The sequence below is a fragment of the Gossypium arboreum genome, chromosome 12 (assembly GCF_025698485.1).
Source record: "Gossypium arboreum isolate Shixiya-1 chromosome 12, ASM2569848v2, whole genome shotgun sequence".
Classification (NCBI taxonomy): domain Eukaryota; kingdom Viridiplantae; phylum Streptophyta; class Magnoliopsida; order Malvales; family Malvaceae; genus Gossypium; species Gossypium arboreum.
The window spans coordinates 108,726,172-108,750,554 of record NC_069081.1 but is presented as its reverse complement, the minus strand read 5'-3'; the positions used below and the strand labels follow the sequence as shown (position 1 = coordinate 108,750,554).

Here is a 24,383-nt window from a genome sequence, read left to right as displayed (position 1 = left end):
ATAACTTAGAAATTGGTAAAATTTCTATTTAATACCTCCTAATTAATATTTCAAATCAATTTCATACTAGAAACTTCTAGAATGCAAGTTTTGCAACTTATTCAATTTAGTCCCTAACTTCGAATTAAGCACTTTATGCATAGAATTTCTTCACGAAATTTTCACACAATCATGCAATCATATCATAGACCTCAAAATAATCATAAAATAATTATTTATATCTCAGATTTTGTGGTCCCAAAACCTCTGTTCCAACTAGACCCAATTTTGGGCTATTACAGTATACCCTTTACAGCAGGTGGTAATGTGTAATGCTTTAGTCGACCCTATGCCACCGGGTGGTATCTCATCGTCATTGAAGAAGATATAGTTGTCAGCACTTATGTTACTAACCAATCAGTCTAGTTTGTTAACGGAGATATCATTGGCAACATACGTTTCATTCAAGACCTTCATTAGCGCGCTGCGATAAACTTTCGAGCTTAGAAGTAAGGCCAGCACTGAGATACGAGCTAGTTGTTTACGTAGCTGTTCCACCACGCTGTATTCACTATGCTTTAGGAATTTTAAAAACTCCTTAGCCTCTTCTTCGTTAACTAGCTCATTGACAGGAAGTTCAGATTTGGTCACTTTTTTCTTCACCCCTTCGACCACTAGGGCTTTTCTTTTTACGGGCTGTGCCTTCTCACTCACTGTATCGTAACGTCTCCCGCTACGTGTATAGGACCCATATCTTGGTCCTCTTTTAAAGTGTCGACCAGGCTTTCCTTCTCCGGAATTGTCACATTACAATCATAATTCCATGGGACCCTTTTGCTATCTTTGTAAGACTGCAGGTCTCTGGATTATGACCCTTGGTGGTAGTTGAACTCTAGCTTCATTATTTTTGGGTCTCGATATGATAACCACGGGGTAGTTAACTGTTTGATTTTATACCGTCGACTCTCCCTCCAACGTACATATGTCTCCCTCTACGGGGTTTTTAGTCTCTTCATAGAATTTCATTTCCTTCTTGTTCATCATGTTCTACACTAGGGCCCTGAACTCCACACACTCTTGGATTTCATGCCCCACCTCATTGTTGAACTCGCAGTAGTTCCTCTCTTATTTGGATTCTCTTCCTAAATCCAACGCGATCAAACCTCTCATGACCATCTCCCTCCACACTTGTCTCAACGGAGTCCTGACTTTCGCAACCTCACACTTAATCTTCTTGTTTTTGCCTTCGCTTATCCCGTTCACTCCTTGGTCGGTGTGATTGGGGAGTGGGTTTCCTGTTACATTGGGCATGACTGAGTCATCAAATCTCACGATTCCCACCTTAATGAGTCTTTCGACCACTTTCTTGAATACAGTGCAATTTTCGATTGAATGCCCGGTAATTCCCGTGTGGTATTCACATTGGGCATTTGTGTCATACCATTTGGGACACGGGGGCTGCAGTGGCTCCAGGTAGAAAGGGGATACCACATGAGCGTTGAACAGGTTCTGGTACAACTCCCTATACGTCATAGGTATAGGGGTGAATTGTGGCCTTTCTGTGTTCTTCCTTGCATTGGATTCTTGTCTTACAGGGCTTTGTTGATTGGTGGTCACCGTTTTGGATTGATTTGCGGTAAATGATTTGGACTGCCCCTTGTTGAGTGTGCTCGTGTTGTTCACTTCATTATCCCTTTTCCTCGGGACTGACTTCTTAGCACTCTCTCCCAATTCTATCTTGCCGTTCCTTACAGCATTTTCGATCATTTCTCCCCTCATCACTATGTCAGAGAAGCTCTTGGTGGCGCTTCCTAACATATGAGTGATAAAAGGGCTTTCAAGGTGTTAATAAAGAGCATTGTTGTCTCTTTTTCTAGAAGTGATTGCTGAACTTGTATGGCCACCTCTCTCCACCTTTGTGCATACTGTCTGAAACTTTCATTTGACTTTTTTTCCATATTCTGGAGAGTGATCTTATCGGGGGTAATGTCTGTCACATGATTGTATTGCTTCATAAAGGCCTGAGCCAGGTCCTTCCATGAGTTAATCTTGGCTCGACTCAGTTGGTTGTACCACTTAGATGCCGCTCCAACCAGACTATTTTGAAAGCAGTGGATTAGTAGCTGGTCATTGTTAACATATCCCGTCACTCACCTGCAAAACATGGTAATGTGGGTTTCAGGGCAGCTTGTTCTATTGTATTTCTCGAATTCAGGCATTTTAAATTTAGGGGGGAGGACTAAATCTGGGACCAGGCTCAGATCCTTGGCATCAATCCCTTGATGATGATCCGCGCTCTCCATGGCTTTGAATTTCTCTTCAAGCCATCTACACCGTTCTTCTAATTGTTTTTGCAAATCCATCCTTGCCTTTTCCTCTTCAGCCACTTCATCCAAGTCGGGAACAGGCGGATAGTTCGGGTTGTTGACAAAGTTAGAGCCTGAGCTGGTTTGGAAGTTCATCGAAATTGAAGCTCCGACCTGAACTTGCTAGGGCATGATTGTGACCGATGGTTTTTGTAGGTTAATCTCGGGCTTCATCGGTATATGTATTGGAGTAAAGCCAGGGGGTATTGGAGATCTTCATTGATTTCCTCAACTTGGTCCATGGGGCCCTTTCCCTTATCTATTCCTCTTAACAGTAATTTGGATAACTGGGACGTCATCTCTCTCTGAGACTCCATCATTTGTTGTTTCATCTCTCGTTGAATTTTGGCTAGCTGCTCTTCCATCTAGGACTGCATTTGTTCTTGCATGTCCTTTTGCATTTGCTCTAATTTCTCGAGTTTCTTATCCATTGATTTTTTTCTTGTACCGTAAGGGTGCGTGGTTGGTTGGTTTTCGTTGGTTTCCAGGTTACTGAAATAATTTTTAATTAATTAGAAAACTCTTATGGCCTTTAATGCATGATGATATGATGTAATGAAAATGCATGAATGCAAAGGAGGCATCAATTTTGATTCAATTACCCTTAGAAAATTTCACTTTGAAAATAAAATCTTTTACATAAGGTCGAGTTACAGATAACATCTCGCTCTAACACTCAAAGTCCTAATTTTTCTAAGCAACGAGGCCAGCTCTTGTCCACGGTCTGACTCCAACTCATACTTCACGCTCAGTGTGTCCGCTTGAACCGCTAAAGTTTGCAAGTAGTCTGCTACTTCCCGAATCTGGGTTATGGCTTCCCCCATAAGGTAATCTCTGTTTCTGACTTGGTCTTGCACATGGTAAAGCTGCTCTTTCCAACGATCCTCATTTGCCTCGAAAAACTAGATCTGCATCTCGCAGTTCTGCAGTGACGCTTCTAACTCTTCTATCCTTCCTTTCATTTCTTCTATCTTGCTCAAGCTTGCCCTCAACTCTATTAGGTGTTGCAATTTGATCTTGATCAGAGACTTCTCGAGTTACGCCACTCTAGCACTTAATTCCTTCACTCATTTACGCGCCATCGATAGACTTTTCTCCAAATCTTCATTTCGTGATTGAGCTTCTCAAATTTTCTTTCCCATCGATCGGTATTGGCTTTTCTTCTCGAATTTCGTGGTGCCATTGTTTGGAAGTCTTACCTAAACCCATGATCCTCATAGATAGGCGCGACTTCTTGTAGTCCGTCTTCAAGTTGTTTAGGTCTTCTTGGCCTTAGTTTTTCCTTTTCTCCATTTCTCAGCCTCTGACTTCTGAATATCAGCGTCTAACCTTAGATGGATCTTCTCTTCTTCTAACTGTTCGATCTTCTTGCCGAGCTCCGAATTCTTCTTCTTGAAATCTTGCCTTATAATTTCCAATTCTGATAGGGCGACATGTAATTGTTCCCCGATAGGTCGAGTATTCTCCAAGCTTGGCCTAGGAATATTATCATTAATCCTCTTCTTAAACCACTCGCTATACTCGGGCGTTACCATAGAACCGGCGGCTAACCTCTTCATCCAACAAGTTTGCTTCCAAGCATCCGATAACTCCCGAACTCTCTTCTTATAATGAGCACTTTTAAATGAGAATTCACTCTGAGCAAGCCCATAGGTCGTGGGTACAAACTGCCTCGACTTATATTGCCTCAAGGCTAACAGTAGAGTATACCCGGTAGCTCCCCAAATTCCTAACAATGGCACCCAATCGAAGTTACCACATCGGTACATGATCTCGTCAGGAACCATCGAATAAGCTCTCCACTCGATATCCCCCTCCTTGAGGTTCTGAAGAATGTCCATCCACTTCTCCTCTGAGATATCCTCTCTTTTCTGTATACATGCTTCTTCTTTTAATGGGAAATAACCCTCGGAGAAGACTCGATAGGAAACTTTGTCTACCTTCCAAAATTACCAGTGGAACCATGCCATCAATAATTATGCACATCCAATAAATCGCCCCTTGCCTGTCTTCTGACATGAGCTCAAAGATCTGAACGTTTCTGCAAATATTGCCGGTACTGATGTGATTCCCTTTTCAATGCGATCAAACAAGTCAATGACTGCCTCGTCCACGTGCCTCAAAGCCTTAGGAAAGATCACTAATTCGTAGATGCTTAAGGCAAATATATCAACCCTCTTTCTTTCATCTGGATGTGTCAAGATCAAATCTCGCAAATTCTCCCAAGAGATACATTTGTTATCTCCTTTTTGCTGAATCCGAGTAGTGACCCAAGACTCGCTCATCTTAGAAATGCTCATCAGTTTCTTCACGAAAGTCTGACTACTAAAAACCTGAGCATAAGTCTTCCGGACCTGAATATTGGGACACCTGAGCAAAGTAGTATATTCCTCCATGGTAGGTACCAAATTCGTTTCTCCAAAAGTGAAATACTTGTACGCAGAATTCCAAAACTGTACTAAGGCTTGGAACAAATTCTTATCCACTCTAATGTCTAGCAGGTAGGATACGTCACCATAATTTTGGTAAAACAATTGCTTGATTCCTTCATTCCAACTAGCCCAAATGTCTCTCAACTCTTGCAGCTCATTCTGTACTACATTGACGCGAGTGAAATCTTGCAGCTCCGATACATACCCTTCTGCCAAGCTATCCCCTCTCTCCGATTGCAGCCTCTTCGACCATGCACGAACGGCCGCATTATCCTCGAATTTACTAAGAAATTCATTCTCCATGTCAAATTTTCTAACATAGTAATTGAATACGGATTAACACCTCTTTTAGTATGCAATGTTATGCAAAAAAGACAAAACAAAACAAAACACCGATTAGTGTCAATAATAGCTATTATGACGCATATACGGGTAAGTACTAAGGCTCGGCGCGGCTTTACCCAAGGATGGTTCCTAAGGTTCACTATATGCGGTTTAGTTTTAGAGATAAGGTACCCGAACCAACAGATTCCTCAATCCTTACCCATTATAGGCTCATATAGATCGAGTTCGGCTCGGGGGATACATTTCCCTATAACCATGCGGAGATGAAAATCTCACGAAATCATAGGTACGGATATACCCCGAAAGCAATCCACTAGCTCATGCGGAGGTGAAAACCTCACGAAAGCATAGTTTCTTACTCCCAACTTAGAATGTGTGACCACAGTGGTCATGCAATGCCATGCAATATTATTCTATGGGACTTGAACCAAAACGAATGAAGTAAAACGATCGTCTATTAAAAACCAAATTTTAAATTTTCAACAAAAGGACAGAAAATAATTAATTTTGCGGCTTGACTCTCTTATTGTCCCCAATGGAGTCGCCAAGCTGTCGAAACCATTTTTTTCGTTTTTTTTTCGATTTAAAAATGATGGATCGACTTTTTGGAAAGCGAAAATGGAGTCGCCACCAATCTTTTCTTGCTTAGGTGTGATCGTATCACCTAGAAATTTGGGTTGTTTTAATAAAACATTTTGGTTTACTAAAACAATGATTTTGGTCTACAAAAATATGAAAAAATAGGCTCGGGAGTCAGTTACGTATGAGGAAGGATTAGCACCCTCATTACGCCCAAAATTGGTACCAAATCGATTAAAAACTGTCCGTTTGTCTAAAATTAAAAATGTTTTTGAAATGTGGTTCTTGTTAATAACATTTGAATAACCCGAGTCCTTTGCCAAAAATCTTCTTGTTTCGACGTTTGAAAATTTATAATTCGAAAATAACAAAAGGATGCCCAACTATTTGGTCCAACAAAAAATCGATACCCAACTCAGTAGGGCACGATTCCTCGAATTTCCAAATATTGACCATTGCCTCACCTTGGAAGATATGAGTGAAATTCCGAAGAGACATTCGATTATTTTGAAAAAACGGGAAATTGCAACCCAACACGATAGGGCACTATTCCCCGAATTGCCAAACATCGAACATTTCTTTCATTTTAAAGCGTTTTTAGAAAACGTGAGTGAAATTCCAAAGGGATCTTCAATTGTTTTGAACAAATGAAAAAGCGCAACCCAGCACGATAGGACACAACATTTCAAATCCTCGATACAAGATCATTTTATAATTTCCAAAACTCATGCTTTTGAAATTTCAAAAGGATATTTAGTTATTTAGGTTAAACAAGAAAAATTGAAACCTAGTAAGTTAGGGTACTATTTTCTTGAATTTCCTAAATTCGAAATATTGCCTTATTTTTAATTTGAAAAAAACATGGACGAAATCTCGAGAGAATATTTATTTGGTCAAACAGAAAATCGAAACCCAACACGTTAGGGCACAATTTCTCGAATTACCAAACACGAAATATTACCTCGCTTTGAAATTTTATTTTTTTATTTTTTTTTTAAAAGGGAGTGATTATGGAAACAAACTTGCAACGTATTTATTCAATTCATTTGAAGCAAAGAAAATGAAATGAATAATTTCAGGCAAATAGGTTGATTTCAAGCAAATAGTTTGGCAATCTCAACCATAATATAATACATGGGGATGCAAAACAAAGTAACAAATATGGAAAACATATATCAATAATATATTATACAATTTTTTGAAAAGTACAAACACGAAAACCTGAAACATGCCCAATGATAATAATCTTACCACAACACTATTTAACGTTTCTAACTAATGGTTAAATAAAAATCTATTTTAAGAAAAATATTTTAAAAGGTAATAAAAATGTTAAAACAAATAAACTTGGAATGAACAATTTAAAAGTAGCTAAATTATATATATATATATACATAAGCAGATAATACATGCAAAAATTTACAATAGATCGTAAAATAAATAAAAAATAAAATAAATAATACATAAAGTATATAAAGTTTAACATATAAATGAGCTTCAAAATAAGTATTATAAGAGGAAATTTAAAGTTAGTGTTATGCAAAATAATTTAAAACCAAGATTCAAAAATGTATATATGTATATAATATATATTATGTGCATAGCAATAGTAATGTGTACCTATATAAAATTTTAAAACGAATAATGTACATACTAACAAGTTGTAACATAGATGAATTATATAAATGCAACCATGTAAGAATATACAAAAGAATATAAGAATGACATACTATATAATATAAATCAATAATTATACAAAATAATTTGAAACAAGATTTACTTACTAACAATTAACAAGATACATAAAGCATAAAACTTAATATAAACATTGTATATAAAAAAATAGTAAAATAGGCAAGTGTTTGAAATAAACAAAGTATAATTTAAAATTGGGGAATAAATGGTATACATAAATAGATTTAAAGGAAAAATATAAACATGTTTGTAAGGGAATTCAAATAAGTAATTCAATTCAATTATATATATATATATATATAAAATAAAGAAAATAAAATAAAAGAACAAAAATGAAAAATGAACAAAGGGAATACAAGAAATTAAAATCAACCTTTTTTTGCTTTGGATTTTTGATCTCTATGTGAAAATACAATGTTTTTTTTTATCCCTCCTTCTCCTTTACATTTGGTTTTATGATGGCTTTTATAGCCTTATTACAACATTTTTTTTTATTTACTATCTTTTCTTTTTACAAGTGGTAAACAAAAGAGGACTAGGGCGGTGCTTAGGGCGGCACATAGGGTGAAGAGGTTAGGTTTTTTTCTTTTTTTTCATTTTTTTATTTTTTTCTTTTTTATTTTGGGTTGTATTTGGGCTTGGGGTATTTTGGGTTTTAGTTGAGTTTTGGTATTTGGGCTGTGATTTTATTGGATCCCGGATAAAATTTGGGTATTACACATAATTTAGTGACTAATGACATAATTTACCCTTTTAAATATTATACGTTGAAATAAATTAAAGGGTATTATTTTATATACATACAATACCTAAATTTATCCATAATTCTCTCCATGATATAGACAAATATCTATCTAATATAAACCAAAATAGTATAAATTAAGATAGGAAGATACCACAAATTCCTCATTTACCCATTATAGCTAGAATCATGGGTCAGATTTTGAATTCAAAATCGAATTGTTTATTTACTGTTGATACTTATTTTATTATAATTTTATAAGTATAAAATACATATGTCATGCTCTAAAAATTATTAAATTAATGAACAAGACAACATAAATTGGAGAAATCTAATATAAAATTGAAGCAAACTTAGCTATAACAAAACATGAGATTCTCTTCTACATACATCTACACTTTTCTTAAATTAAAATTAAATAAAGGTATTTATTAATATAAATCATATTTTCTAACACACCCATCATATATATAGTGAAGTGGATAAATTGTTAAGGTAAAAACAGAAAAGAGGTGGTTGCTTAATTTTCCATGAAACATGACACGTGCAATATTAACTTATATGTATTTCTGTTAGAGTAAAATTTACTTTTAAGTAATGTGAAACTTTAAGTTTTTACTTCATGGATTACAAGCAATAAATTGGATTGGTAATTGCAGTCCTTTTTCAGTTTTGGGTTTGGATTTTCCCAAAGTATGTAATTAAAGAAACAAATTCCACAAGTGGTGGAGAAGGTTAACATCTTTCTTCTTTTTACTTTAAATATGAGAAAATATTTGATTTAAAGTTGATAAGTGAATGTAAGGTTTAAATATATAAAAGAAATGAAATAAATGACAATATTTTAAGTTGATTTGTGGAATTGAAAAAATATACTATTAATACGCTCGCCTTTTAAATATAATTTTTTTACTCTTTACCAACGCTTTAATAATGTACCAACTATTTAAAGAGTAAAAATATATAATGTTGTTGAGTTTTTATATCTGTGCGAGGATGTCGTCAAGTTAAATATTGTGGATTGTAAAATTTGTTCACTGAAAACGAATATCTGGCCTTCTATAAATAACAATATCTGCCTCTCAAATATTCTATATGTAAGAACCCAAATTTACCCGGGCCCAACAAGCCCAAATCAGACACAAAAATAAAAATAAAAGAAAATCAATTAAAACTACAGCCCACAAAAAATAAATCAAAATAAATTAAAGGTTCAGTGGCCCAAAAATTAACCCGAACCCTAACTTTAGGGTTTCCTGTTGCGCATTGCTTCCACATCTTTGGGTTAGCACGCCAGAGCTTCGAAAACCACCGCCCACAATGCTGCTTGCACCAAAATAGCAGCTCCTGCCTCGTTGACTTTGCCTGCAAAAAAGGAAGAAACAGAAACAAGAACAAAAAGGGCAACAAAGAAACAACAGCAGAAAAAGTAACAGAGAAACATCAAATTAGAGCAGTATGAATAGTGGCTAAACAATAGAAAAATAATGACTTGTAAATCGGCTGTATAAGACCGAGGAAAAAAAAACGATTGTACACACAGCATAATTGAGCAATAAAAAAAAAGCAAAAGGTTGACTGTTCATTTTCTTTCTTTATTTTTTGGTTTCATTTCATTTATTACTATTATTTTTCTTTTGTTTCTATTACGAATCTATTTTTAAAAAATAAGAGAAGGAATCTCACCGGAATCCCGTGTCACCTCGACGGATCTATTCTCCGTCGTCAGAATCTGACTTAAAGGGAAAAGAGAAAGGCCTTTTCTTTCACATTTTCTGAGTTTGGGAGGCACTTTGCTTTCGGGCTCTCTTGAAAAGGGCTGAAAATATGATCTTCGCGTGGCTCCAGCCACCGCCCTCGGTGGCTTTGTGCGATGATGGCGATGATGGGTTTCTTTTGAAACCCTAGCAGAGCACAAACGAAAATGGGGAAGAGGGGGCTACTCTCTTTCTGTTTGTTTTCGAGAAAAAAAAGGGAAGAAATAAAAGAGTAAAAAAAAATTAGTTTAAACAGCAGTACAAAACGGACACGTTCTCCTATTAATATACAAAAGGGTTATTTATAACCCAGTCCCTTCACATTCTCATTTGTCTTTATTTAATCCGATTGCTTATTTTCCTTTTATTTTCAAATTCGGCCCTACAAATCTGCTCATTTATCATTTTGGTCCCAAACGCATGGACGCAATGGATAACGGACACGTGTCTAGAAGCTGGATTTTTGCCCATCTAGTCCTCAAATCTTGCATTTTTTTATTTCGACCCCCGTGCTCCTATTTTATCATTATTTTTTATTTTAATTTTATTTTATTTCCAGTTTAATCCCTAAACAGTTTGATTTTCTTTGTTATTTCTTCCATCGTTTATTTATTCATTTTCTGCGCACATTATTTATTTTGGATTTACATGTTAATTCTTTAGATTTGTTTTCTGAACCGTGTTCTAAATTTGCTTTACCAATTTTATTAAATTCACTTGTTTTATTTATTTTAAATCTTGTTGTATATTGACTATTAACTTCTATGTATTATCTACCTTAGATATTGTTTTTATATAAGTCATTTATTTTAAATCATTTTTACATGTTATGTATTTTAAATCTTTACGTATAATATTTAGTTTAAACTACTTTATATAGTATTCATTCTTAAACTTTTATTTAGTATTCTTCTCAAATCGTTTTAACGTATGTCACTTTAAATATTTTTATATATATTAATTACTTTACATTGTTTTATTTATTTATTTTAAACTCATTTCACATATTATTATTATTATTATTACCATTATTTTTTTATTTTTTTGGACTATTTATTATCATAAATTTATATATCGTTATTCTTAGACTCCTTTTATGGATTGTCTATTTCCAAATTTTCATATATAATTCATCCTAAATTCTTTATACATTATTTTTTTATATATTATTTATACTAAACCTTTTATCGTATATATCTGCTTATATTAAGATTCCTTTACATGTTTTAAACCTTTTGCATGTAATTTCAAAGTATTATATTTTATATATTATATATTGTAAGTTGCCTTATTTTATTTAAAATCTTTTGTATATTAATTATTTGAATTGCTAACTTTAAATTGTTTTCATAGCTTCTATTTTAAGCCTTATATACGTGGTATTTGTTTAAAATTATCTTATTATCTGTTTTAAGTTATTTTATATTTAATTTTATATTTATTTGTTTTTTTATGCTCATTAATGTTGTCATTACATGTTCTAAAAATCATTATTTATATCTCCATATTGTCAACATTCATGAACATTGTAACTAATTTACGTTTTACTACTCCGTGCTTTATGATATATTTCGTTTTATCTAGTTCAAATCATATCATATATCACGCTCCAACATATTTATTTTGCTTCAAACAAAATAAATGCACATTGCTAAATGTCGCACTCGTTTTTACTCAAATAAAGGCAATATTCTATTTTTTGGAGTTTCGAAAGATTGTGCCCTACGTGTTGGGTTTCGATTTATTTCGTTTGACCCAAATGACCGAATATCCTTTTTAAATTTTCAATACATAAATTTTGGAAATTACGAGATGATTTTGGTATTGAAGGTTTGAAATATCGTGTCCTACGTGTTGGATGTGATATTATATTTCTTCGAGACAAGAGAATCTTAATTGTTTCATACTATTGTATTCTTTTTGAGATTTTTAGACAAGGCAATATTTGGCGTTTGGAAATTATGAGAAATTGTGCCCTATGTGTTGGGTTTCGATTCATTGTTTGACTAAACGACCGAATATCCTTTTTAAATTTTCAATACACAAATTTTTGGAAATTATGAGACGATTTTGGTATCGAAGGTTGAAATATCGTGTCCTACGTGTTGGATGTGATATTGTATTTCTTCGAAACAAGAGAATCTTATTATCCATTTCAAGTTTTTCAAACATTCATATCAAGGGATCATATTTTAAAATTTATTGCAAAACCTTTTCAAATTTTCAACATCAAGACATTAATTAATTAATTCAGTGCCAATTTTGGGCGTTACAAGGGTGCTAATCCTTCCTCGTATGTAACCGACTCCCGAACCCATTTTCTCAAACTTCATAGACCAAAATCGTTGTTTTAGTAAATCAAAATGTTTTATTAAAACGACCAAATTTCTAGGTGATCCAATTGCACCTAAACCAAAAAGATTGGTGGCGACTCTCATGTTCGTTTTCATCTTCAAAACCAAAGTCAATCTCCGTTTTACCTAAAAAAATGATTTTGACAGCTTGGCGACTCCGCTGGGGACTTCTATTTAGAGAGTCGAGCCATAAATTGATTGATTTTTGTCCTTGTTGAAAATTGGAAATTTTTTTTAAACTTATGATCCCTTTATTGCATTTCATCCGTTTTTCTTATGGTTTTCATCATTTTGTTCCCATTTTCTTTATTACTTCGAGTTTTTTTTTTATGTATATATCCTCGCACATTGTATTGCATGACCGTTGTGGTCACACCTCTTAAGTGGGAGTGAGAAGTTATTCCTTCGTGAGGTTTTCACCTTCGTGTAGGATAGTGGATTACTTTCAGGATACATCCGTACCTATGTTTTCGTGAGATTTTCATCTCCGTATAGCCATAGGGAATGTATTCCCTTGAACTGAACTCGGTCTATATGAGCCTATAATGGGTGAGGATCGAGGAATCTGCTAGTTCGGGTACCCTTACTCTAGAACCAAACCACATATAATGAGCCCTAAGAGCCTACTCTAGGTAGAACCTTACCAGATCCTAGTGATTACCTGATTAGGTGCTTGATATTTCATGTTTGCTATAAATTCTATTATATAATATTGACCTGCTGTGTTTTGCTATATTGCATGGCATTTCATCATAAAAAGGTGTTGATTCCTGTTCGGTTACTAAGTAAAAGAGCTTAGCATGGAAAAGGGGTTTCTTGATAGAGTGGAGGATAATGCGGCGGTCCAAGTCTGGTCCGAGAGGACACAACAAGAGAAAGGTGATAGTTTAACCGAAGGATATGAATCGAAATTGTAGGATTTCACTCGTATCGGTGTAACTCAAAGTAACCTACAAGAACTAAAGGAGATATGGGGTCAATGGAGTGACGAGGTCAAGCAACTCTTTTATTGTAATTACAGTGACCTACCCTATTTGCTCGATGCAAACATGGACAAGCATCTATTTCGAGCCCTCGTGTAATTTTGGAATCCCGCCTACAGTTGCTTCACCTTCGAAAAAGTTGATTTGGTACGTACTGTAGAGGAGTATATGGCTTTACTTCATTGCCCAAAGATTCAGGTCGACAAAGCCTATTCAAGAGCTACGAATGTCACAGCCTTCGTAAAAAATTTAGTGAGTATCACGGGGATGAGCGAACAGTGGGTTGTAAGCCGAATTAAGCAGAAAGAAGACAGTAAGTATATTCCTTGGAAGAACTTGAGAGATCTAATTCTAGCGCATCCGGATGTAAGGAAGAGGGTTGACGTGTTCGCTTTGAGCATCTACAGTTTGGTTGTCTTTCCCAAGGCATTAGGATATATAGATGAAGCAGTCTCAGACCTTTTCGATCGACTGGAGAAAGGGGTCACACCCGTCCCGGCAATCCTTGCAGAAACTTTCAGATCCTTGAACGCATGCTGGAAGGCAGGTGAGGGAAGATTCATAGGGTGTGCTCAGTTATTGTTGGCTTGGTTTCACAGCCACTTTTGGAGAGTAGAAAAGGTCTCCTATTGAGTTTTCTCCAAGAACTACTCCCCATTGAAGGAATTAGTGGATACGCCAAGGCGGGATGACCTTTCAGAAGAGAAGTGGATAGCGATTCTCCAGAATCTACAAGCTGAAGATATTGAGTGGAGGGCCCTGTAACGACCCGAACTTTAAGGTTATTAGAAAAGTGTATTTTTTGGTCACCGTTTCTGAAAAATGGATTAGAAAATATTTATTAAAAAAAAGTAAAAATATTTATGAAGTTAAGTGAGTGATTAATTAAAGTTTAATTAATTAAATTTAGCTTAATTAAGGATAATTGGATAAAAGATTAAATTGAATATAATGTGAAAGTTTAGTTTTAAAGTAATAGAAAATAAAAGGATCAAAATGGCAATTAAGCCATACCTATGAAATGAGGCGGTGAATGGAAGAAAAATCAAGATTTTTCTTGAATTATGTATATTATTAAATTATTAAATATATATGTATATATATATATATATATATATATATATATATATATATATAAAAGAAGAAGAAAAACAAGTGTATAAAAATGATTGGTACAAGTGTTAAATAAATATTTGTTATTAAATAGATTTTATTATAGTTATTATTGTCATTATATATATATATAAAAGAAACAAAAGAATAAAAAGAGGAAAGAAACAGAATAGCAGGGGACAAAACAGAGAAGGAGAAAGGAAGAAAAGAAAAGGGAAAATAAGGTTTTAAAGGTTCCAAGTTAATTTGGTAAGTCAATTTAGCCCATTTTCTTATGATTTTTGAGTTTTGGAATCCTAGAGATAAATACTACTTGTTTTAAGTAGAAATTTTGAAAGTCATTAGATTTCTAAGTATGGTTCATGTTGAATAAAATGATGGAATTGGGGGTTTATTTGATAGAAATTTTGGTTGGAATTGAATAAAGGATTGAATCGTAAACTAAGCTATAAGTTTTGAGTTTTAGGGATTAAATGGAAATAAATTCGAAATTATGAAAATATACTGGAAATTTAATAGTTAAGTATGAGTTTGGACAAAATTTGAATAGAAATGAAGTATGAATTGAGATAGAAAAAGTAAGTAAATCTAGTTAAGATTAAATTGAAATTAAAGTAGAAATTGAAAAAAAATTGCATTAATTAGATATAAATTAGTAGTGAATTAATGAATATGAATTGTTTTAATTCCCGTAGCTAATGTTGTCTCGGGAAACCTCGGCTAAGCAAGGAAAAAAATGGCAAAGACAAAGGGAGTTAGCTCGAGAAAATACAATTTGTATTTCTATAGTCCGAACCTAGTTATTAATTGTTATATTTTTTTATTCAATGCATTTAATAAATGTTGAAGTGAGAATTATTGTGTTTATAATGGAAATGGATTAATTTGGTATGTGATGAATTTATATTGATTGAATTAAATTGAATTATATATTATAAATATATATATATATATATATATATGTGTGTGTGTGTGTGTGTGTGTGTGTGTGAATGAGATATTATGCAATTATGATAATTGAATTTTGGATAAATATTATGATAAATAATTAAGATGGGAATTATTTGTATTGTGTCTTTATAATTGAAATGAATTGATTTAGTGTGTGATAAATTTATATTGAATTGATTTATGAATATCATTTTATTGAATTTATATTGATTGAAATTATTTTGATTGAATTTATATTGATTGAATTATATAATATATATGATTTATGTAGAAATTTGAATATTGAATGAATGTTATATTGAAAAATATATTGATTGGAAATATGAGGAGATTGATATGAATATATGAGATTGTGATATTTGAATATTTGATATTGAAAATGAATTGAATTGTATTGAATTATGAATTAATGTGAATAATTGAAATATATTGTTGAATTGAATGAAATTGTATGAATTGTGAAAATGGGTAAATATATGTAATTATCTGAATGAGATATTGATAAAAGAATTATTAAATTGAGAAAGTGAATGAAATACCCTATTAACTAGTCGGGCTAAGTCGGATATGATTGGCATGCCATAGGATCTGAAAGTGTACGGATTTGCGGCTTTACCGATTAGGCACTTTATGTGTCATATTTCAGGCACCTCGTGTGTCGTATCAGGCACCTCGTGTGTCGTTTTAGGCACTTTATGTGTCGATATCTTGATCAGTACTATGTACCGCTTTAGGCACAATGTGCCGTCTTGGTGTGTTTGGGTTGAATCGTGTATCCGTCAAAGTCCGGGTTTGTTAATAGGGGTAAATAAGTGAAAAGATAAATCGAGTGAATTTGATTGATTGAACTATTGGAATGAAATGAGAAATTGAATTGAGAATTCAAATTGAGATATGAGATTGAAAACATGAACCAAAAGTTTCATGAAATGAGTGAAGTTCAAATGGATAATGATTGATGTTAGAATGAATTAAAATGGTATATTGTTAAGAAGTAAAGTGTGAATACAAGTGAATTGTGAAAATATTTAAAGAATTTATACAGTAAGCAAATGAAAAGAATTGAGCAAATATGTTGTTGTGTTTGTTATATGGCTTGTATAGAATTTTTATGGTAAGTAAATGAAACTTATCTATAAAATAAATAAATGAATGGTTATATTTATCATTGTGATTTTAAGTTTAATTGTTATATTATCAAGTGTTCGGATTATAGAAATACCACTGAGTATACCATACTCAGCGTACGGTTTGTTTCCGTGCACAGGTTTAGTAAAGATAGAACGTTGAATCAGCATCCCAGTCCGATCCCGAATTCATTAAGGTAAAGTGTGTTAATTATTGGCAATGGCATGTACCTAGGATGTCTTATGTGTATGTCATTTTGAAATTGTAAATGTAAGGATGAAATAAATAAATAAATAAATTTAGATTTGGCTATGGTATAAAATAGGATTTGACTAATTTGGTATGAATTCGAATTTTTGTGAGACAATGTCAGATTGATTTTGGAATTCCCTATTCTGAATTGGGAAAATCATTAAAACTTGTATAAAAATAATTACAGGCTATAATTTATATGCTTAGAATCTTTAATGAGTCTATTTTCAATAGAAATAAACGGGAACATCATCCAAGTTTTGTGCTATGAGATAATTAAATTTTAGTAAAGAAAGGTCGAAACTGTCAAACAGCAGATCAGGGGTAACTTTGAGGAATAAACTGTACTAATTGGCTAAACCAAAAATTCTGAAAATTTTATGGTAGAAAGGTATATGAGTATAGTTTTAAGAAAAATTAACGGAACTTAATTTGGAGTTTTTTAGCTCTAGATATAAATATTTTAGTGACTGTTACTCAAGAAGACAGATTTGACATGAACATAAGAAAGTAAATGAAATTGTGTGTAATTATTCTGTAAACTCCAGTAATGCTCCATAACTCTCTTCCGGGATGGTTTGGGGTTAGGGGTGTTACAGGCCCCATGGATGATCCCTGGTGAGATCTTATATCGGTGTGGGAACTTTGACTGAGTCTCCTTACTTGGGATATGGGGAGCCATTGGGTATGCTCCACTACTTGTTTTAAGACAGTATCGATCGAGGCAGTTCGTACCAGCAACACAGGGGTTAGCTTAATGTGAGTTCTCTTATAAGGATGAAAATTATAGGAAAAAGGTTCGTGAGATGTCAAATGCTTGGAAACAAACTCGAAGAATGAAAGGATTCACAGCGGGTCTAATGACGACCCCCGAGTATGACCGATGGTGGGGTAAAAAAGCCAACGACAATATCCTAATGCTAAATCAGGAAAATGCCCGACCAATAGAAGAGCATTTACAAGTGGTCCCATCCGAGTTAGAAATCATCAAGCAAGACTTTAAGAAAAGGAGCTCGGAATTGGAAAAGAAGATAGAGCAATTAGAGGAGGAAAAGATGCGGCTAGGATTAGATGTCGACATCCACAAGCTAGAGGCTGAGAAGCTAAGGAAAGGGAAGAATAAGGCTGAAGAGGACTTGGATAGTCTGAAGACTGATTATAAGAAGATGCGTATGTCAATAAGAACTACTGGTTTGGGTAAAACGTTAGATCAGTGGCGTCAAGAAATTGAAAAAGAAAAGGTTAGAGCCGATCACTGGGAGAAGAAGTTCCAAGATGTTCGAGTGCAGGAAGATATTTTGAAAAAGAGTTTGTCAAAAAGCCAAGATGATAAAGAGAGGTTAAAAGCTCGAATAGCCGAATTGGAAAAATCGCTACATCTACATCATAGCCGTAACTCTGTAACTGAGTTGAAGGCCAGCCTAAGCAAGATCAAGGAGATGAAAGGGAAAATAGAGGAACTCGAGACGACACTACAAGATAGCAAAAGTCGAGTGGAATTCCTTGAGGCAAACAATGAACATTACAAAACACAACTTTACCACTCTCAAGATAAAATCAGAAATAGAGATTATGTCATGGGTGAAGCCGTGGCACAAGTTAGAGAGATAGCCAATCATTTGCAAACCTTGGCAGTTCAGGCTGACGTATTAAGCCTAAAATACGAGTCAGAATCAGATCGAGGCTGGGACTTAGCTTGGCTTCTTAGGAAAGTTAAGGCTTTAGGCATTAGGGCAAAATCGTATATATAATTATCCGTTCTATGTAAATAAATTTTACTTCTAGCAAAGTTGTTCTAATGAAATTGAATCAGAATCAACGCCTCTTTTTTGCATTCATCCATTTCTTTACATTCATGCATTTTCATTACATTACATCATATGCATTAAAGGCCATAAAAAGATTCTAATTAATTAAAAATGTTTCAGTAATCTGGAAACCGACGAAAATCTCCCAAATACACATCCCTACGGTACAAGAAGGAAAATTAAAGCAATGGATAAAAAACTAGAAAAACTGGAGCAAATGCAGAAAGAGATGCAGGAGTAGATGCAAGCACAAGTGCAAGAACAGTTAGCAAAAATCCAGCAGGAAATGAGGGACCAGATGCTGGAATCCTAAAGAAATATGATGGAAAAGCTAACCCAACTACTGATTAGTAGGCCGGACAAAGGAAAGGGCCTTATGGCCGATATGGGAAATAACAATGGAGATTCCCTTTACCCCCCGGTTTTACCCCGGTAAACGCTCAAACATAACATGAGACACACACATAGAGGCCATCTATTACTGAAGATCCCCTCTACCCCCCTGGTTTCACCCCGACGAATGCTCAAACGCAACCTGAGCTGCACACAAAAAGACCGTCCGTTACGATCAGACCTCAGCAATTTCAGGCTGATACCTCGATGCCAATCAATTATCAAACAGGCTCAGGCTCTAATCCCAGGGATAACCTTATTAATCCTACCATCCCTGATCTGGATAATATGGCAGAAGAAGAAAGAGTGAGAATAGGGCTCTCGAAAGAATTAGAAGACCGATGCAAGTGGTTAGAGGAAAAGTTCAGAGTGATGGAAAGTGCTGACTATCATTGTGGGATCGACGCTAAGGATTTGAGTTTAGTCCCAGACCTAGTCCTCCCTCCTAAGTTCAAAATCCCAGACTTTGAAAAGTACAATAGAACTAGATGTCTAGAGGCTCACATCACCATGTTTTGTCGAAGAATGGCAGGGTATGTTCATAATGATCAATTATTGATCCACTGCTTCCAAGATAGTTTGGTCGGGTCTGCGGCCAAATGGTACAACCAACTAAGTCGCGCGCAAATCCATTCATTGAAAGACTTGGCACAAGCTTTCATTAAGCAATACGACCACGTGACAGACATAGCACCCGATCAAATCACGTTACAAAATATGGAGAAGAAACAAAATGAGAGCTTCAGGCAGTACGCCCAAAGATGGAGAGAGGTGGCGACGCAAGTCCAACCACCTCTTCTGGAGAAAGAAATGACTATGCTCTTTATCAACACTCTGAAAGCCTCGTTTATCAACCATATGCTGGGAAGCACTACTAAGAGCTTTTCAGACATAGTAATGTCAGGAGAGATGATAGAGAACGCGATAAGATGCGGGAAGATCGAAACAGGGGAAAATGCCAAGAAATCAGCTCCAAAAAGGAAAGAAAATGATGTGAACAATGCGGGCGTATACAATAAGAGTCATTCCAAGCCAGTCACTGTGAGCCAACCAAAGACAGTAACTACCAGCCATCAGGGCTTTGCAAGACAAGATTTAAACCCGAGGCCTAACACGGAAGGAGTCCAGTTTACGCCTATCCCAATGTCATACAGGGAATTGTATCAGAGTTTATTCGATGCCCATATGTTGTCCCCTTACTACTTAAAACCCCTGCAACCTCCATTCCCTAAGTGGTATGACGCAAACGCTCAATGCGAATACTATGCAGGAATCTCGGGACACACAATTGATAATTGCACTGCCTTCAAAAAGGTAGTCGAAAGGCTCATAGGTATGGGCATTGTAAAGTTCGATGAGCCCACAAGACCTAACGTGGCAGGGAATTCGCTACCTAGTCATTCAGACAAAGGGGTAAACGCGATAATTGAAAATGAAAGGAAGAGAACCAAGATGGATGTATCAGAGGTAAAAACCCCATTGAAATGAGTTTGGAAAAAGATGGTGGAAGGAGGTTTAATCATACAAGATTCAAGGGAAAGGCCCAGAGAAGCAAAAAGATACTGCGAGTTTCATGTCGCTGAAGGCCACGACATCCAAGATTGCAATAAGTTCAGGTCCATAGTGCAAAATTTGATGGACAATAAGGAGATGGAATTTTACGAAGAAATTGAAGGATTAGAAGAAGGAGAGGTTTATGCCTCAGAAGAAGGGACAACCGAAGGGGTCCAAAGAGTTAATCATCCTGTGGTGATAATTTCGTGACCAAAGAACAATGAAGCAGGAGTAAAAATGACGCCGAGAGTCATAATCCAGAAGCCGATATCCTTTCCTTACAAGGATAGTAAAAGGGTTCCCTGGAATTACGACTGCAATGTGACAATCCTGGGTGTGGAAAACCCGACTAGCGCTTCAAGGAAGAACCAAGATGTAGGTTTCTATACACGGAGTGGGAGACGTTATGATCCTGCAGCTACAAGAACTAAAACAGTTAAAGGAAAGACCCCAATAGTCGAGCAAAGGAAGAAAAAGACGGTCAGGCTCGAATCGCGAATCAACAAGCCAGTAACTGAGAATAAAGCCAGAGAATTCCTAAAATTCTTAAAGCATAGTGGGTACAGCGTGGTTGAACAGTTACACAAGCAACCGGTTCGCATCTTAGTGTAGCTTTGCTCTTGATTTCGGAGACACATCGGAGTGCGTTAATGAAGGTACTAAACGAAACTTATGTCACGGACGATATCTTTGTCAACTTGCTGGACCGTCTCGTCAATAATATAAGTGTCGATAATTTCATATTTTCAATGATGATGAAATACCGCTGGGGGGAATGGGATCAACAAAAGCGCTACACATCACCACCCGCTGTAAAGGATATACACTACCGGGAGTGTTGATTGACAATGGGTCTGCACTAAATGTCCTAACCCTATCTACGCTAAATAGACTACCAGTGGATAGTTCCCACATGAAGACATGCCAAAATGTAGTACGGGCATTTGATGGTACTGAAAGAAAGGTAATGGGGAGGATTGAAATACCTATTTTAATCGGTCTAAGCACATACGAGATAGATTTCTTAGTAATGGACATCAAGCCCTCTTACAATTGTTTGTTAGGAAGACCATGAATTCACTCGGTAGGAGCAGTACCATCGTCATTATATCAAAAGCTCAAATTTGTAACGGAAGGTCGATTGGTGACTGTGAACGCAGAAGAAGATATCATTGCGTCCGTTACCAGTAAAGCACCATATGTGGGGACAGATGATGAAGTAATAGAATACTCTTTTCGGTTATTAGAATTTGTGAATACAACCTTTATTGTCGAAGGGAACAAGGTCCCGATGCCCAAAATCTCCAAAACTACCAGGATGGGTTTGCAACTGACAGTTGGGAAAGGAGCTTTGCCCAGAAAGGAGCTTAAAAGAAATCTACAAGGAATGACCGAGGCACCCACGCTCACAGACAAACGAGACCGTTTTGGTTTAGGATACAAGCCAGATGCAAGGCAGAAGAAAAAGGAGATAGAGAAGAAATAAGAGAGGAGAAAAGCGCGTTTAAATGGAGAAGAGGTCAAATGGGAGCCAATGACCTTTCCTCACATATCCAAAACATTCGTTTCGGGAGGGACTATTTACTCTGAAGGAAGATCGACGAGGAAGGGGTCTGCCGAAGAAATATTGAAAATTTTGAGCATTAACGCCATATCTGAAGAAGAAACGAGAGAAGAAGATCATGTAGGCATCTGCCCATACGTGCCCAGAAGCATTTTAAACAATTGGACCACGAAGTAGATCCCTATAACTTTTAAAATTAATTCAGAGTAATGTCCAAAACAAGCTTATTGCTCTAAGCCTAGGGGCAATAGGAATCTTTTTGTGAAATAGGCTCTTATCCAATATCGTTATTTCAATGAAAATGAATCTTTGCGTATCATCTTGAGCAAATGTTCTTTTATTATTTCCATTTCATTCATAATCATACCACCAATAAATATTCTTAGATTCTTTTGTTCTTTGGAGTTTTCTTCATCTCTATAATAGGTCTCCAGATATCAATGATATGTGTAACGCTGCTACTGACTCAGAGTCTCATTTTGAGCAAGATATGTATACGGAGGATTCTCAAGATTTTGAAGATGACCAAAACTGTAACTTATCTCCGGATTTGTTAAGAATGGTAGAACAAGATGAGAAAAAAATCCTACCTCACAAAGAGTCAGTTGAAATCGTGAGCTTAGGAGAGGGAAAAGAGGTGAAGATTGGAGTTTGTATCGCTACGGAAACAAGGGGTTCGCATGGTCATATCAAGACATGCTCGGTTTGAATACTGACATCGTGGTACACCGACTCCCCATAAAGGAAGAGTGTAAACCAGTTCAACAGAAACTCTGAAGAATGAGACCTGATGTTTTGTTGAAGATAAAAGAAGAGGTCAAGAAGCAATTCGATGTCGGCTTCTTAAAAGTGGTTAAGTACTCAGAATGGGTAGCCAATATAGTCCCCATACCTAAGAAAGACGAGAAAGTACGAATGTGTATGGACTATCGAGATTTGAACAAAGCCAGCCCAAAAGACAATTTCCTGTTACCTCACATTGATACATTAGTGGATAACACAACAGGTTACTCACTTTTCTCCTTCATATATAGATTCTCAGGGTACAACCAGATAAAGATGCATCCCCAGACATGGAAAAGACCACATTCATGACCATATGGGGAATGTTCTATTATAAGGTCATGCCATTTAGACTGAAGAACGTAGAAGCAACATATCACAGAGCCATGGTAACTCTGTTCAATGACATGATGCATAAGGAGATCGAAGTTTACGTCGATGATATGATTGCAAAATCCAGAATGTAAAAGGAGCACGTACAAGTCTTGAAGAAACTATTTTTAAGATTAAAAGAATTCCAGCTAAAGCTCAATCCCTCAAAATGCACCTTTGGCACCAGGTCAGGAAAGCTATTAGGATTCGTAGTTAGTGAAAAGGCGATCGAGATCGACCCAGATAAAGTCAAGGCCATACAAGAATTACCTCCGCCACACACTCAAAAAGAAGTTCGAGGTTTCCTAGGAAGGCTAAATTATATCGCCCGGTTCATTTCACAACTAACAGAGAAATGTGACCCGATATTCTACCTCCTTAGGAAACACAACCCAGGTGTATGGGATGAGGAGTGCCAAAGAACTTTTGATAAAGTCAAGCATTACCTGTCTAATGCCCCGGTGTTGATGCCTCATTGTCCAGATAAACCACTGATATTATATTTGGCAGTATTCGGGAACTCCATGGGATGCGTGTTAGGCCAACATGATGAATCAGAAAGAAAGGAAAAAGCGATATACTATCTCAGCAAAAAATTCACTGAATTTGAGACAAGATATTCACTGATTGAGAAATTGTGTTGTGCTTTGATTTGGACAACCCAGAGACTGAGGCAGTATATACTGTACCACACAAATTGGCGCATTTCTAAACTAGACCCTCTGAAGTACATGATGAAGTCAAATGCTTTGAATGGAAGGATGGCTTGTTGGCAAATTTTGCTTTTTGAATTTGACATAGTCTACGTAAACCAGAAGGTCATAAAAGGGAGTGCAATAGCAGATTTTCTAGCCAATAGAGCTCTAGAAGATTATCAACCTCTGAGCTTCGATTTTCCAAACGAAGATCTAATGTATGTTGTGACCACTGAAGAAGATTCTCAAGAAAATCCTCCTTGGAGACTAAATTTTAAAGGAACCTCAAATGTCGTGGGTAACGGAATCAGGGCAATTTTGGTATCCTCAAATAGAGGTCATTATCCCTTTACTAGTAAATTGGATTTTAATTGCACGAATAAAATGGCGGAATATGAAGCATGCATCATGGGTATTCGTACAGCTATAAAACGCAAAATCAAAGTGCTAAAAGTATATGGGGATTCTGCATTAGTGATCTATCAGCTTAAAGGTGAATGGGAAACAAGAGACCCTAAATTGATCAATTACCGAAAGC

At 35.7% G+C, this 24,383-nt stretch overlaps 1 protein-coding gene across 1 annotated transcript; it reads right to left on the bottom strand.

Annotated features, from left to right (window-relative positions):
* Positions 1-9,423: 9,423 nt before the first annotated feature.
* On the bottom strand, positions 9,424-12,934 carry LOC128285504 (uncharacterized). The gene is made up of 3 exons (XM_053022976.1): positions 12,911-12,934; positions 9,825-10,077; positions 9,424-9,503 (listed from the first exon to the last, which is right to left on the bottom strand). The coding sequence occupies exons 1-3, from the start codon at positions 12,932-12,934 to the stop codon at positions 9,424-9,426; spliced, it is 357 nt and encodes a 118-aa protein (XP_052878936.1).
* Between the last annotated feature and the right edge of the window lie 11,449 nt (positions 12,935-24,383).